The sequence below is a fragment of the Eubalaena glacialis genome, chromosome 5 (genome assembly GCF_028564815.1).
Source record: "Eubalaena glacialis isolate mEubGla1 chromosome 5, mEubGla1.1.hap2.+ XY, whole genome shotgun sequence".
Lineage (NCBI taxonomy): Eukaryota > Metazoa > Chordata > Mammalia > Artiodactyla > Balaenidae > Eubalaena > Eubalaena glacialis.
The window spans coordinates 126589500-126605443 of record NC_083720.1 but is presented as its reverse complement, the minus strand read 5'-3'; the positions used below and the strand labels follow the sequence as shown (position 1 = coordinate 126605443).

Below are 15944 nucleotides of genomic sequence, written 5' to 3'. Positions count from 1 at the left end.
CAAACAAAACCCAAAGTTGGTAGAAGGAAAGAAATCATAAAGATCAGAGCAGAAATAAACAAAATAGAGACTTAGAAAAAATAGAAAAGATCACTGAAACCAAGAGCTGGTTCTTTGAAAAGATAAACAAAACTGATAAAACTTTAGCCAGACTTATCACAAAAGAAAGAGAGAGGACTCAAATCAATAAAATCAAAAATGAAACAAGAGACAATACAACTAATACCAAAGAAGTACAAAGAATCATAAGAGACTACTATGAACAACTACACACCAACAAATTGGACAAGCTAGAAGAAATGGATAAATTCCTAGAAACATATAACCTTCCAAGACTGAATCATGAAGAAATAACAAATCGTAACAGACCAATTGCTAGTAAGGAGACTGAATCAGTAATCAAAAACCTAATCAAAAACCTCCCAAAAGGGCTTCCCTGGTGGTGCAGTGGTTAAGAATCCGCCTGCCAATGCAGGGGACACAGGTTCGAGCCCTGGTCCGGAAAGATCCACATGCTGCGAAGCAACTAAGCCCATGAGCCACAACTACTGAGCCTGCACTCTAGAGCTCGTGAGCCACAACTACTGAACCCGCGTGCCACAACTAGTGAAGCCCGCGCACCTAGAGCCCGTGCTCCACAACAAGAGAAGCCACTGCAATGAGAAGCCTGCGCACCTCAACAAAAAGTAGCTCTCGCTCGCCGCAACTAGAGAAAGCCCGCGTGCAGCCAAAAATAAATAAATAAATAAAATAAAATTTTTTTTTAATTAAAAAAAAAACCTCCCAAAAAACAAAAGTCCAGGACCAGATGGCTTCACTGATGAATTCTACCAAACATTCAAAGAAAAATTAATACCAATCCTTCTCAAACTCTTCCAGAAAATGGAAGAGGAAGGAAGCTTCTGAACTCATTCCATGTGGCCAGCATCAATCTGATTCCAAAACCAGGCAAAAACCATATGATCATCTCAATGAATGCAGAAATAGCTTTTGACAAAATTCAACATCCATTTATGGTAAAAACTCTCCATAAAGTGGGTATGGAGGGAACATACCTCAACATAATAAAGGCCATATATGATAAGCCCACAGCTCACATCATACTCAACAGTGAAAAGCTGAAAGCACTTCCTCTAAGATCAGGAACAAGACAAAGATGTCCACTCTCCCAGTTTTATTCAACATAGTATTGGAAGTCATAACCACAGCAATCAGACAAAAAAAAGAAATAAAAAGAATACAAATTGGAAAGGAAGAAGGAAAACTGTCACTGTAGGCAGATGACATGATACTATACTTAGAAAATCCTAAAGACGGCCCCAAAATCTACTAGAGCTCATCAATGAATTTGGTAAAGTCAAAGGGTACAAAATTAATATACAGAAGTTTGTTGCATTTCTATACACTAACAACAAACTATAAGAGAGGAATTAAGTATACAATCCCATTTACCATCACATCAAAGAGAATAAAATACCTAGGAATAAATCTAACTAAGGAGGGAAAATACCTGTACACAGAAAACTATAAGACACTGATGAAAGAAACTGGAGACAACACAAACAAACGTTAAGAGATACTGTGTTCGTAGATAGGCCTAACATTGTTAGAATGACCATACTACTCAAGGCAATCTACAGATTCAGTGCAACCCATATCAAAATACTAATGGCATATTTCACAGAACTAGAACAAATAATTCTAAAATTTGTATGGAAACACAAAAGACCCCAAATAGTGAAAACAATCTTGAGAAAGAAGAATAGAGCTCTAGGTATCATGCTCCCAGACTTCAGACTACACTACAAAGCTAGTCATCAAAACAGTATGTTACTGGCACAAAAACAGACACATATATCAATAGAACAGAATAGTGAGCCCAGAAATAAACCCACACAGTTATGGTCAATTACTCTATGACAAAGGAGGCAAGAATATACAATGGTGGGCTTCCCTGGTGGCGCAGTGGTTGAGAATCTGCCTGCCAATGCAGGGGACACGGGTTCGAGCCCTGGTCTGGGAAGATCCCACATGCCGCGGAGTAAATGGGCCCGTGAGCCACAAATACTGAGCCTGCGCGTCTGGAGCCTGTGCTCCGCAATGAGAGAGGCCGCGACAGTGAGAGGCCCACGCACTGCAATGAAGAATGGCCCCCGCTTGCCACAACTAGAGAAAGCCCTCGCACAGAAACGAAGACCCAACACACCCAAAAATAAATAAATAAATAAATAAATATTTAAAAAAAAAGAATATACAATGGAGAAAAGACACACTCTTCAATGAATGGTGCTGGGAAAACTGGACAGCTACATGTAAAAGAATGAAATTAGAACATTTTCTCACACCAGTTACAAAAACAAACTCAAACTGGATTAAGGACCTAAATGTAAGACCAGAAACCATAAAATTCCTAGAGGAAAACATAGGCAGAATACTCTGACATAAATTGTAGCAATATTTTTTTGGCTCTGTCTCCTAAGGCAAAATAAACAAAAGCAAAAATAAACAAATGGATCTAATTAATCTTAAAGGCTTCTGCACAGCAAAAGAAAACATAAACACAATGAAAAGACAGCCTACTGATTGGGAGAAAATATTTGCAAATGATACGACTGATAAGGGGTTAATATACAGAAATATATAAACAGCTCATACAACTCAATATAGAAAAAACAAACAACCCAATCAAAAAATGGGGAGGAGACCTGAACAGACATTTTTCGAAAGAAGACATACAGATGGCCAACAGGCATATGAAAAGATGCTCAACACTGTTGATCATCAGGGATGCAAATCAAAACCACCATGAGGTATCACCTCACATCTGTCAGAATGACTATAATCAAAACAACCACAAAGAATAAATGTTGGCAAGGATGTGGAGAAAAAGGGAACCCTCCTACAGTGTTGGTGGTAATGTAAATTGATGTGGCCACTATGGAAAACAGGATGGAGGTGCCTCAGAAAAAACTAAAATTAGAACTATAAGACCTGGCAATTCCACTCCTGGGTATATATCCAAAGAAAATAAAAACACTAATTCAAAAAGATACATGCACCCCAATGTTCACTGCAGCATTATTTACAAGAACAAAGATGTGGAAGCAACCTAAGTGTCCATCAACAGACGAATGGATAAAGAAGATGTGGTATATATATATATACATATATATATGCAATGGAATATTACTTGCCCATAAAAGTATGAAATTTTGCCATTTGCAACACATGGATGGACCTGGGGGGTATTATGCTTAGTGAAATAAGTCAGACAGAGAAAGACAAATACTCTATATGTTATCATTTATATGTGTAGTAAAACAAATGGATGAATAGAACAGAACAGAAACAGACTCACAGATACAGAGAACAAACTATTGGTTACTGGTGGGGAGAGGGAAGGAGCAAAGTGCAACATAGGGACAGTAGATTAAGAGGTACAAACGACTATGTATAAAATAAATAAGCTACAAGGCTTTACTGTAGAGCACAGGGAATATAGCCAATATTCTATAATAACTTTCAATGGAGTATAATCTATAAAATTTTGAATCACTATATTGTACGCCTGAAACTAATACTGTAGATCAACTATACCTCAATAAAAATAGATAAATAATAAATTAAATATTTTTTTAAAAAAATAAAGTTACTTAGAACTCAAAGTCTCCTTTTCCCATAGGCACAAAATCCTCTGAGTGAAACAAAGCAACCACAATCACAAATATGGCTGGTAAGTTCAGACTGGAGGGGAACATCCAAAGCATGACAATTAATGACAATTCCTCAAATACAATTAGAAGCTCTCAAAAACCTGCAGAATCTGTGCCCTGTTGGCATCTCTGGTATGCTAAACCCACAAACTAAAAAATATTTCAACATGCCTCTATTTCAGAAAGAAGATCCTTCTCCACAAAACACTGCATCACCAGACAGCTTCAGAGAGAGGTATACAGTGAGAGGGAGAGAGAGACAGAAGGGGGTGAGAGAGTAAGATGAGGGAAAGTGGGTGGGAGAGAGGGGGAGAGAGAATGGGGGAACACTTCCAGAATTCACCAGTGCAAGCTGTTGAGATGAAGGAACATGGTTTTGAGGTTCAGCTAGAACTAATTTCTTTAGGTTTTGCAAAAGTTCAACTCTCCAACACTTCAATTCCAACTCTTAGTATTTCCCCTAAAAAATAACAATGAGAGGGGAAGGGCGGAGAGGCCTTTCCAGTTAGATCTATGAAATGAACTAGAACCTGTATTTGGAAAGTTTTCTGATAAATGGAAAATGGCTTGGACCTGAGATAACTTAAACACTCTCACATGTGACATCCATTACAGGAGAAAGACTTCAAATGTGTGGTTGCAGCAATCAAGGCCACAAACAAAAGACATTCAAGAGAACAGCAGTTGAAGCAAAAGGTCTCAGTAATACACACCTTAGTTACTAAACGGTGACACCCCCCAGGAGATGGTGACCCTCTCCTCGAATGCATTGTCCTGCCAGAGTTTAGAAGGCAGACAAATTCTTACTCTGCCATCATACTCTTAAATCCTTTCTGAAGAACATAGGGTCATTTAAGGGAAGAGTTACAAAGCCTGGGCTCTCCCATTTCTTGAACCGAACTCAGCTTCAGGAGACCACCACCGCATCCGCAGACAGGAAGCAGGGTCAGGCTCCAAGTGTCTCTGAACAATATCTCTTTCTCCAGTTTAAGCATCCCAGAAAGGCTATTCCCCTAGCATCTACCCCCTGATTCTCATTCAATACCCTTTTCTCTGGTTGGTGGAGATCAAGAGTTTGATCAGGGAAACCTGATCAAGACTGCAGTTCCCTGCAGGAGGTCATGAGCACTGATCAAAGCATGTGGGGAAGGAACTCTGTGATCTGCATTCTCAGCTTGTTTAAGAGCCTCACCCAGCAAAAGGGCCTTCTTACTTTATGGCCTTGCCTCATTTTTGACCCAAAACTTTTGTTTATATCATTAAATGAACTTGGCTTCAAATCACCTCTAGTGAAGGCCAACATTCATTATTACACCTTAATTTTTTTTAATGCACCAAAATAGATGAAATAATTCAAACTGCAAGTACAATGTCAGCCATCTCACCTGCTCCTCGTTGAACAGACAGGTTCACCTGATAACCCTTCTTACTTGGATTTCTCACTCAACTCCCTTTCCCCCAAGAGATCATCAGGACAAAAGAAAGATGACCTGATGGACTTGAAGGGCAGTCAGCAAAGGGACATTTTAACACTTAGCTGGGCCAAACTTTCCTGTGGCTGGATTCTCCTAAACAAAAGAAGGGGTGCTTATGTAAATCTCCTTTTGCCCTGGAAAGTCCTCTTAAATAAATTCAAAATTCTAAGCAACAATTAGAAGACACACGGCTGAGATCTTCATGCATGAATCTTTCCCTTCCTTCGCCTGCTTTTGCGACTGCACAGCTCAGAACTCATAGTGAGGCTGCCTCTAAGGCTCCTGGAAAGACTGTGAAGGTGGGAGAGGAGGCCGCAGCTCCGAGACCAGCAGCTGGACAGCCTCCTGACCCTGGAGTCCTGCTTGGGTTCATCTGACCCCTCCAGCTCTGTGCTCTTTCAGTGCCTCTCCCCACAGGTATGGCTTTCTCTCACTCACACAAAGAATGCTGAAACACTTACCTAGAGAAGACCAGGAAGGAGCCTGCCAGATGTCATTCAACTGCCAATAAAGTGCCCCCATGGTGTGTCCTTCTCCATACACTATCTCGCTGCGACTGCGGCGGTAGAATTCAGTTTCTGTTTTGACACACTGGGCCTGCATCACCTGATTCAGGGGAAAACATTAAAACACAGGTGTTTTTCAAATGAACTTATCTGCAAAACAGAAACAGACTCACAGATATAGAGAACAGACTTGTGGTTGCCAAGGGGCAGGGGGAGGGTTGAACTGGGAGTATGGGGCTAGCAGATGCAAACTACTATATATAGAATAAACAACAAGGTCCTACTGTATAGCACAGGGAACTATATTCTGTATCCTGTAATAAACCATAATGGAAAATATGAAAAAGAATATATATATATGTATAACTGAATCATGTTGCTGTACACCAGAAACTTACAACATTGTAAATCAACTACACTTCAATCTTAAAAAAAAGATTATTCAAAAAAAGAGCTTAGTCCATTGCAAGATTAAAAAAAACACAGGTGTTTTTGTTTGAGGTAGGCTGTCTAGATCTGAGAAAATTATAGGCTTGAATAAATTTGGGAATTTAATTACCATTATATATACCATCATTATACTAGATCTAGAACCAACCCCTTAGTATGAGAAGGTGTTGTCTATAACAGCTGGGTTTGGGGGGAAGCTTGGTATTGGGCTTAACAATGGGTAATCAGGTTATCGTGTAAATAGGATGGTGTAAAAGGTTCTTTGTCAACGATAGTGGAGGCAATGATGAAAAACAAAGACAATGATTCCAGAGCAAATGCTGTATGTAGTCAAACACAAAGTTTTGGGCAGTGATGGGTTTTACTAACACATTCGTGGCTATTAAGAAAATAGTTTATTAGAAAAAAATTCTATAGAAAAAGAACTATATTATGATTCTGATATTGTCAAATCCCTAACCCCTTTCTTCTAGTCAAGGAATTGTTTTTATATCATGCCTTTTGATAATGTAAAACTTCTTATGAATGCAATTCCTTCGTTATAGCAGAACAGATGGTAAACTGCAACAAAGAGACAAGTAAATTTAGTTCTTATTTAAGAGGCATGAAAAAACTTCATGCAAGACCCTTAATTACTGTCATCATCATTGAAAAACCAGTCTCCTTTATTGCTGCTGTTACTGACACTGTGGGTATCACATCTCCTAGCTTGGAGCTGTAGTTAGGAGAGGCTCATGAATAAGAGGTCACTGGGCTCATTAGGAGAGGTCACCAAGGAGAACCTGGAGAGACAGTCAGAGCTGCAAGGATTCCCCAAGTCAGAGAAAAGGACGGCCTTAGAGTAGGGTCTGGATTTTCACAGAGGAGGAAAAAGAGGGGTGCATATATGGCCACTAGAAGACTAAGTTCAGATGCCTTCCTAAAAAGCTAGAAAAGCTCCAGTGAAGCCAGACCTTTAGGTCGAGGAGAGCTGGCTAGTGAGGAAGTCACAGATGAAGTTACAACTTACATGAGGCAGAGCTGTAAAACTCCAGAAGGGTAAAGCGAGAAGAAATCATGGCCATTCAAAAAAATTTAATAAATACCTACAGTGTGTGTTGCATGCTCGTAATGGTAAGCCCCTCTCCCAGCAAAAAAGAGACAGCCCACCCTTGTGGAGCGTATTGGCTTGTGTAGAAGACAGGCCTTAATCAAAGAATCACACAAATATATGGAAACTTTAAACAGTAATGAGGGCTAAGAAAGAGAGGTGTGTGATGTTAGGAGCCTGGATAGTAGGGGAAATGGGTCTAGCTGAGGAGGGGGATTGGCCTCGAAGTACAGGAAAGAGAAAAAGAGAGAGGGCAGAACCCTGCAGCCAGAGAGGACACGTGTGGTGAGAGGAGAATGCACAGCAAAGAACTGAAAGAAGGCCAAGGCAGCCTGAACTCAGAAAGCCGGGAGCAATGACAGCAAGGCTGGTGGGATGCGGGGGCAGACCTGGGAAGGTTTGGGATGCATCCTGAAGGCAACTGGAAGTCACAGAAAGCTTTTAAGCTAAAGGGTGAAGTGAGCAGACTTGCATTTGCAACAGGTGACTCTAACCACTGAAAGCAGTCAGGGAACTAGAGGGCATCTGGGGAGACCATTCAGAAATCTATTATAATCTTCTAGGCAAGAGATGATGCTAGCTGTGAGCAGGTGAAGAAACGCCCTTTCCATTCAGGAACCAGACCACTGGGAGCACAGCAGTGACAACAGGCAAATAACACTCTAAAGAAAGTAAGCATCTCACGAACAGAGTGGCAAGGGTGCCAGCTCAAAATGACCACAGGATACTCTCTGAATATATTAGCCTAGCACTAAGTCAAGGAATGAAATATGAAAAATAGGCCTAAGAACTATGATCTATAACAGTCAAGTTAATCTGCAATTATGAGATAGGCTGGGACCTGGGACCCTTTACCAGAGTGCTTGCACCTGGACAAACGTCTCCGCAAGCAACAGAATGCAAAGAAACTATACAGCACTAAAACTAACTGCACACATGCACCGTGGGAGCCAATTATGAACAATAAGATACAAAAAGGCCACAAACCAACTGCCGTTTCTGAGGTGCCGGAAGCAAAAACAGGCTACTGCGCGTGACCCCTGCACACAGCACCACCAGGGGGCGCGCAGACCACCTAAACTACGCCTCCCAGCCAACCCACCAGCCCACCTCCAGCCTCACCCCTTTTAAGGAGCCAGGGAACCAACGGCATCTGTTACTTGTTTTCGCTCCCTCATGCTGCAGCTCGAGTCCTGATAAAGCCTTGCCTGAAATTCTCCTCTGGCCTCTTATCAATTTCTATGGATTAAGAGTCCAAGGACCCGGGTGAGTAACAATTAGACTCAGGATCTCTAACCAAGTTCCTTCTAAAAATACCAATCTCGTCGGAACTAAAGAAGAAAGAGATTGATCTACTCCTAGGCCTGGATAGCTAGGCATAGAGAAATCAAGTCCCTTGATTAAGCGTTCACATGTTTGTCGAGTTATGGTACAAAATCAGTGTTGTGGAGCGATTTCTAGAAATTTCAGTTAAGATAAATCAGCCAAATGAAATCTTAGTAGAAACAGATCTGAGGGCAGCACCAATTATCAATGCATGCCCCCTAGAGATTTAACCTCACATCAGCATGGAAAGTAACCTTTGTATTTGTTTTTAAAATTTGATAATATCTGAACTTATTTAAATCACCTGAGCCCCCAAATGACGTCCCCAGCAACCAAGCTAAAATTGGCCCATGGGCACAAAACCAAGCCAGCCACAGCCCCTGCCCTGCAGCACACACACCCGAGGCACTGAACAACAACAAGTCTCTGTTCTCATCCTGAGATTCCTGAAAAATCGGCTAAGGCTTTATGGACTGTGTGTAAAGGGGTCACAGGAGGAGAAGATGAGGAAGCCCTCATCACACCAATAAGGAACACACGGGGGCTTCCCTGGTGGCGCAGTGGTTGAGAATCTGCCTGCCAATGCAGGGGACACGGGTTCGAGCCCTGGTCTGGGAAGATCCCATATGCCATGGAGCAGCTAGGCCCGTGAGCCACAACTACTGAGCCTGCGCATCTGGAGCCTGTGCTCCGCAACAAGAGAGGCCGCGCTAGTGAGAGGCCCGCGCACCGCGATGAAGAGTGGCCCCCGCTTGCCGCAACTAGAGAAAGCCCTCGCACAGAAACGAAGACCCAACACAGCCATAAATAAATAAATAAATAAACTACATTCCTTTAAAAATAAATAAATAAATAAGGAACACACGGGGAGAGGTATTCTGATCACCAGACACTCCAGAGGTGCTAGCCCAGCCCTGACAGGCCAAGCACGGGCATCAAATGGCGACCACCATGGACACTCCACTTTGGGTGTTGGCCAACAATTCTGGAATTTCCAGGATCTGAGGTATCTCCAAATCCTGGGCCATTCCTGATACACCAAGGAAGCCAAAGGACCTGCAATATTCTGCTATGGGACTTGGTTCAGCGTGGACTCACGGGTAGAATGGAGGGAGGGGCGTCACTCAAGAAGCTTGGGACTGGAATCAGTTTCCTTGGATCCAGATTTATAAAACAGGGTGAATAGGAGAAAAGTAAAAATCAGAATTTTGAGGTGGGGAACAAAACATCAGTGTATACCAGAGTAGGAAATTAAGTCATCTCTTTCAGGCAAAAATAAAAACTTCTAGGACAAAGCCATATCTATTGAAACAGTCATGCTTGTGCTTAGTTGGATCTAATCCAAAGGACGATTAGATATTTTACTGATGGGCTTGGTAGAGGTGACCTGCATTTTCTTCGTGGTGAATTTAAGCTTCTTTTCAGGGGGAAAAAGTCTGATGAGTGGCCAATTTTTTACAATGCTCCAAATTCCTTCCTGATCTTTGTTAACATATACTGTAACTCATATACATTTATAATTTTGAATTCTACGCTCACTTAATTTTCACATGTGTACATTTCCATGTGATGCCCTGGCATTTTCTATATATCTCTGTGCTCTAAATGGTTATATAGTTATACCATAGTTTGATGAATCATTCTCCAATAATTTTTCGGCATTTGAATGGTTTGCAGATTTTTTCTTTAAATACAAGAGCTAAGAACATTTTATGTCCAAATTAATTTCTTTGTCTCTTGTGTTGTCTCTTTTGGTAATAACATATGACACATTTTAAAGTCCTTGTTGCATGTTGCTATATTATGTTCCAGTCAAGAGGCTGCCATAAACTGCAAGCCTCCAGGCAGAACTCAGCCCCACGCAGGTTTTAACTGGCTCACAGAGCGGGTGCTTTTTGTTTCTTCTTGTTGTTGTTTAATGTCTTAAGTAAGGGCCTGTATGCTCCATTTTGCCACAATCCCCAATATTCAGACTCTCATCCATTTAAATTACCTGCCCGGCCCCTACAAACATTTGAGTTTTCAGTCCCTGAACTATTTCAATTCTCAGAACTACCTGCAAAATATATTTATTTCTGTATATCTATTCTAACAATTTCCTAGCTGTAATTTGCCTTTTCTGGTTTAATAGGTAAACATTAGCAATCCTTTTAAACTTAAAAAACTTTTTAAGGCAAGCAGGACTCCTAAGCCTTGCTAGGAATGAAAGGAAAAGAGCACTAGGCAAGCTCTAACTAGTAGCCTATCACACCTGAACTTAGTGTGAAAGTGATAACCAAGGCTCTTCAGTGCTCCAGGTTCTGGCACGTGCACCAGGCAGTACCCTCCACAGGTAGATGGTGCCACGCCTATAACATGGATCTGGGTTTATCCAAACCAGTGGGGGCCAGTTAGGGCTAATGAATGACACCTTTGTTCATAAAAATGCAGAAGGCCATTGCCCACTATCCATCTTAAAGGGAAAATGTACAATCCTACTTCCCTGGGGAAAAAAAAATCTCTGCAACTGCCTCTTTCCCTTTAAAAATTGTACCTGTATTTATATATTCATGCATCTTTTCCTAAAGAAAGCAATCTTTATATATGAGAAGGATAAATGCTTAGTCATTTCCTAGGTTACTCAGTCCTACTGTTAGCAGACAAGTCTTATTTTAGTTTCAAAAATATGCCTATTTTCAGCAGCTTGCTTGATTACACTTATGAAATCAGTCTCCTTAGAGAAACATGGTATGGGAAAAAGAAATCAGACCAGGACACCAAGACCTAGGTTCCAATTCTAGCTCTGCCACTGTGATGAAGGTTGCTGTCTACAAAAATCCATTCTCCCCTTCCTCCAGAGTGATAGAGTTGTAGCTGGGCTACATGCTCAGAACCACACCCTCTACCCTTGGAACTAGGAGAAGCCATGTGATAAGTTCTCCTGATACGATGGTATTTATATATACTTTATTTACTTAAAATTATCCTAACAATAAGAATCTTCCAATAAAGCCATTTTTTAACTGGATATAATTCATACTATACAATTCACTCTTTTACAATTTATAATTCATTGGTTTTTAGTATAGTCACAGGTTGTGCAACTCTCACCACTACCTCATTCCAGAATATTTTCATCATCACCCTCTAAAATCTGTACTGGTTAATCTGTCCCTCCTCATTCTCCTCTCTCCTCTGCTTCTGGAAACCACTCATCTACATTCTGTTTCTATGTATTTGCCTATTCTGGACATTTCACATAAGTGGAATAATATAATATATAGCCTTTTGTGACTGGCTTCCTTCAGTTAGCCTAAAGTTTTCAAGGTTCACCCATGTTGTAGTATGTACCAGTATTTCAAACCTTTTTATTCTGCTGAATACTATTTCATTGTATGGATATGCCACATTTTGTTTATCCACTTATTGGCTGATAAACATTTGGATTGTTTTAACTTTTTGGCTATTATGAACATTTATACACAACTTTTTGTGTGAAAATGTTTTCAATTTTCTTGGATATATACCTAAGAGTAGAATTTCTGTGTCCTATGGTTAACTGTTTAACTTTTTAAGAAACTGACACACTTTTCCACAGTAGCTGTACCATTTTACATTCCCACCAGCAACATTTGAGGTTTCTAATTTCTCCACATCCTTACTGTGATGGTTAACTTTATGTGTGAACTTGACTGGGTTAAGGGATGCCTACACAGCTGGTAAACACTATTTCTGGGTGTGTCTGTGAGGATGTTTCTGATGATTCAATAGACTGAGTAAGGAAGGTCCGTCCTCACCAGAGTGTGAGCATCATCCAGTTGGCTGATGGCCTGAATCAAACAAAAGGGTAGAGGAAGGGTGAATTCTCTCTCTTCTTGAGCTGGGACACAGCTTCTTTTACCCTCCGACACTGGAGCTCCTGGTTCTTGGGCTCTGGAACTCTGGGACTTACACCAGTGGCCCCTCAGTTCTCAGGCCTCAAGACTCAAACTGAATTATACCACCGGCTTTCCTGGTTCTCCTTCTTGCAGATGGCAGATTGTAGGACTTCTCGGCCTCTGTAATCATTTGAGCCAATTCCTGTAACAACTTTCCTCTTTTATATGTCTATGTATATCATATTGGTTCTGTTTCTCTGGAGAATCCTGACCAATACACTTACCAATATTTGTTATTTTCTTTTTTTTTTTTTAATTCTAGATATCCTAGTGGACATGAGTGGTATCTCATGTGGTTTTGATTTGCATTTCCCTAGTGACTAATAATGTTCATCTTTTCATGTACCTATTGGTCATTTTCTCTGGAGAAATGTCTATTCAAATCTTTTGCCCATTTGTAAATTAGGTTGTCTTCATTATTGAGTTGTAAGAGTTCTTAATATATTCTGGACATTAGATCCTTATTAGACATATGACTCACAAATTTTTTCTCCCATCCTGTGGATTATCTTTTCACTTTTGTGATAGTGTCCTTTGACACACAAAAGATTTTAATTTTGATGAAGTCCAATTTATTTTTTTTCTTCGGTTGCTTGTGCTTTGGTGTCATATCTAAGAAACTGTTACCTAATCAAAATTCACAAAGATTTACACCTATGTTTTCTTCTAAGAGTTTCATACATTTGGATCTTTAATCCATTTTAATTTTTGTATACGGTGTGAGGTAGAGGTCCAAATTCATTCTCCGACATGTGTATATTCAGTTATTCTAGCACCATTTGTTCAAAACACTATTCTTTCTCCATTTTATTGTCTTGGCACCCTTGTAGAATATCAATTGACCATAGATGTATGTCCTTATTTCTGGACTCTCAAGTCTTTTTAATCAATCTATATGTCTGTCCTTATGGCAGTACCACACTGCCTTGATTACTTGCATTGATTATAGCTTCGTAGTAAGTTTTAAAAGCAGGAAGTGTTTTAATCTTGTTCTTCTTTTTCAAGATTGTTTTGACTATTCTTAGTGCCTTGCATTTCTATATAAATTTTAGGATCACTTTGCCCATTTCTCCAAAGACGGTAGTAGGAATTTTTTTTTTTTAATAATTTTTTAAAAATTTATTTGTTTATTTTTGGCTGCATTTGGTCTTCATTGCTGTGTGCAGGCGTTCTCTAGTTGCGGCGAGCGGGGGCTACTCTTCATTGTGGTGCGCGGGCTTCTCATCGCAGTGTCTTGTCTTGTTGCGGAGCACGGGCTCTAGGCACGCGGGCTTCAGTAGTCGTGGCACGAGGGCTCAGTAGTTGTGGCTCACGGGCTCTAAAGCGCAGGCTCAGTAGTTGTGGCACACAGGCTTAGTTGCTCCGCGGCACGTGGGATCTTCCCAGACCAGGGATCGAACCCGTGTCCCCTGCATTGGCAGGCGGATTCTTAACCACTGCGCCACCAGGGAAGTCTGGTAGTAGGAATTTTGATAGGAGTTGTGTTGAATCTGTAGATCAATTTGGGGAGTTCTGCCATCTTAACAATATTAAGTCTTCCAATCCATGAACACAGAATGTCTTTCCATTTCCTTAATTTTCATCAATAATGTTTTGTAGTTTTCAGTGTGCAAGTCTCATGTCTCTTTAGTTAAATATGTTCCAAAGTATTATATACTTTCTGATACTATTGTTTACTTAATTTCATTTTCAAACTTTTTATTGCTTAAAATGCAACTGATATTTGTATATTGATCCTATATCAATAGGATTTTAGCAAAGTTGCTAAATTAATTTATTAGTTCTAATAGGTTTTTAGGTAGATTTTTTATGGTTTTCTATATATAAGATCATTTATCAGCAGATATAGTTTGACTTCTTTCTTTCCAATCTGGATGCCTTTTATTTCATTTTCTTGCCTAATTGTGCTGACTAGAATCTCCAGTACAATGTTGAATAGAAGTGACAAGAGCAGTCATCGTTGTCTTGTTCCTGATCTTAGGGGGAAAGCTCTCTTTCTTTCACTATTAAATATGATATTAGCTATGAGTTCTTCACAGATGCTCTTTTTCAGGTCAAGGAAGCTCCTTTCTATTCCTAGTTTGTTGAATTTTTTTATCAAGAAAGGGTGTTGGATTTTGGCTAGTGCTTTTTCTTCATCTATTGAGATTATCATGTAGTTGTTTTTCCTTTATTCTATTAATATGGTGTATTACATTGATTGACATTCATATGTTGAACCAGCCCTGCATTCCTGAGATAAATCCCACTTGACTGTGATATATAAACCTTTTTATATGCTGCTGGATTTGGATTATTATTTCGCTGAAGACTTTCTTCTGTCTATATTCATGAGGGATATTGGTCTGTAGTATACTTTTCTTGATATGTCTTTGTCCAGTTTTAGTATCAGGATAACAATGCCTTCACAGAATGAGTTAGGAAGCGATTTTGCCTCTTCTATTTTTTTGAAGAGTTTGTGAAGGATTGTGTTAATTCTTCCTTAAATGTTTTTTAGAATTCACTAGTGAAGCCATCTTTGAGGGAAGTTTTTGAATTACTAACTCAATCTCTTTAGTTGTTAAAGGTCTATTCATATTGTCTATTTCTTCTTGAGTCAGGTTTCATAGTTTGTGTCTTTCTAGGAATTTGTCCATTTCATTTAGGATATATCACTTGTCACAGAATTGTTTACAGTATTCCCTTATCACCCTTTTTATTTCTGTAAGGTCAATAGTAATGTTCCCTCTTTCATTCCTGATTTAGTAAATTGAGTCTTCTCTCTTATTTTCTTGGCCAAGCTAGCTAAATGTTTTTCAATTTTGTTGATCTTTTTGAAGAATTAACTTTTGGCTTTGTTCATATTCTCTGTTGTGCCAAATTTCTGAAGTCTGCTTTACTTAACTGCTGAAAATTGATGTTATAATTCAACTAACCACCTCAGTAGTTATAGAATTTCCCTTATCTCAATTGTGAAGAGATTTAATATTATAGTTTAAAAAGCAGAAACCTGCTCCATTCATTGCCCTGAGAACTTGGGAAAAATACTTAACCTTTCTGAGCCTCTGTTTCCTCATGTATAAAATGGAAATAGTAACAGAGATGTCTAGAGATGTTAGATTACATGAGAAGGTATACAAGGCACCTTCCTGCCCCAGGGCCAGGTGTTTGAGTAGACACGCAAAGAATGCTAATTGGCTGCTTGACTGTTAAATTACGTGATGCATGTAAATATAATACACTAGTGTATAATATACTATGTTACTAATCTTACCTTCATTCCCCTCCTTTACCCACCCTACCCCCAACTTAAAAGCTCAGCATGGCCTGGATCCCCATCACATCTCAGTGCTGCTTACCAAACAAGACACTGTTCCAGGGTAGCAGGTATCATCAACACCTGAGCCTACAGCATAGCCTGCTTTTTTTTCTTAGTTCTTATGATCAAGTAACTTGCAACATGGGTAGATAAAATGGATCCCTAAAGA

The 15944-nt window shown here is 39.8% G+C and overlaps 1 protein-coding gene across 2 annotated transcripts in view; it reads right to left on the bottom strand.

The window, feature by feature from the left end:
- MANBA (mannosidase beta) overlaps positions 1–15944 on the bottom strand; it is a 139177-nt gene that overhangs the window by 29906 nt on the left and 93327 nt on the right. For both annotated transcript variants that reach the window (XR_009701048.1, XM_061191668.1), the window contains exon 14: positions 5650–5794. Coding sequence is in view for 1 of the 2 variants with exons in the window: in XM_061191668.1 (XP_061047651.1) it covers positions 5650–5794 (145 nt within the window). In the remaining variant the exon portion in view is untranslated. The remainder of the gene's footprint in view (positions 1–5649; positions 5795–15944) is intronic.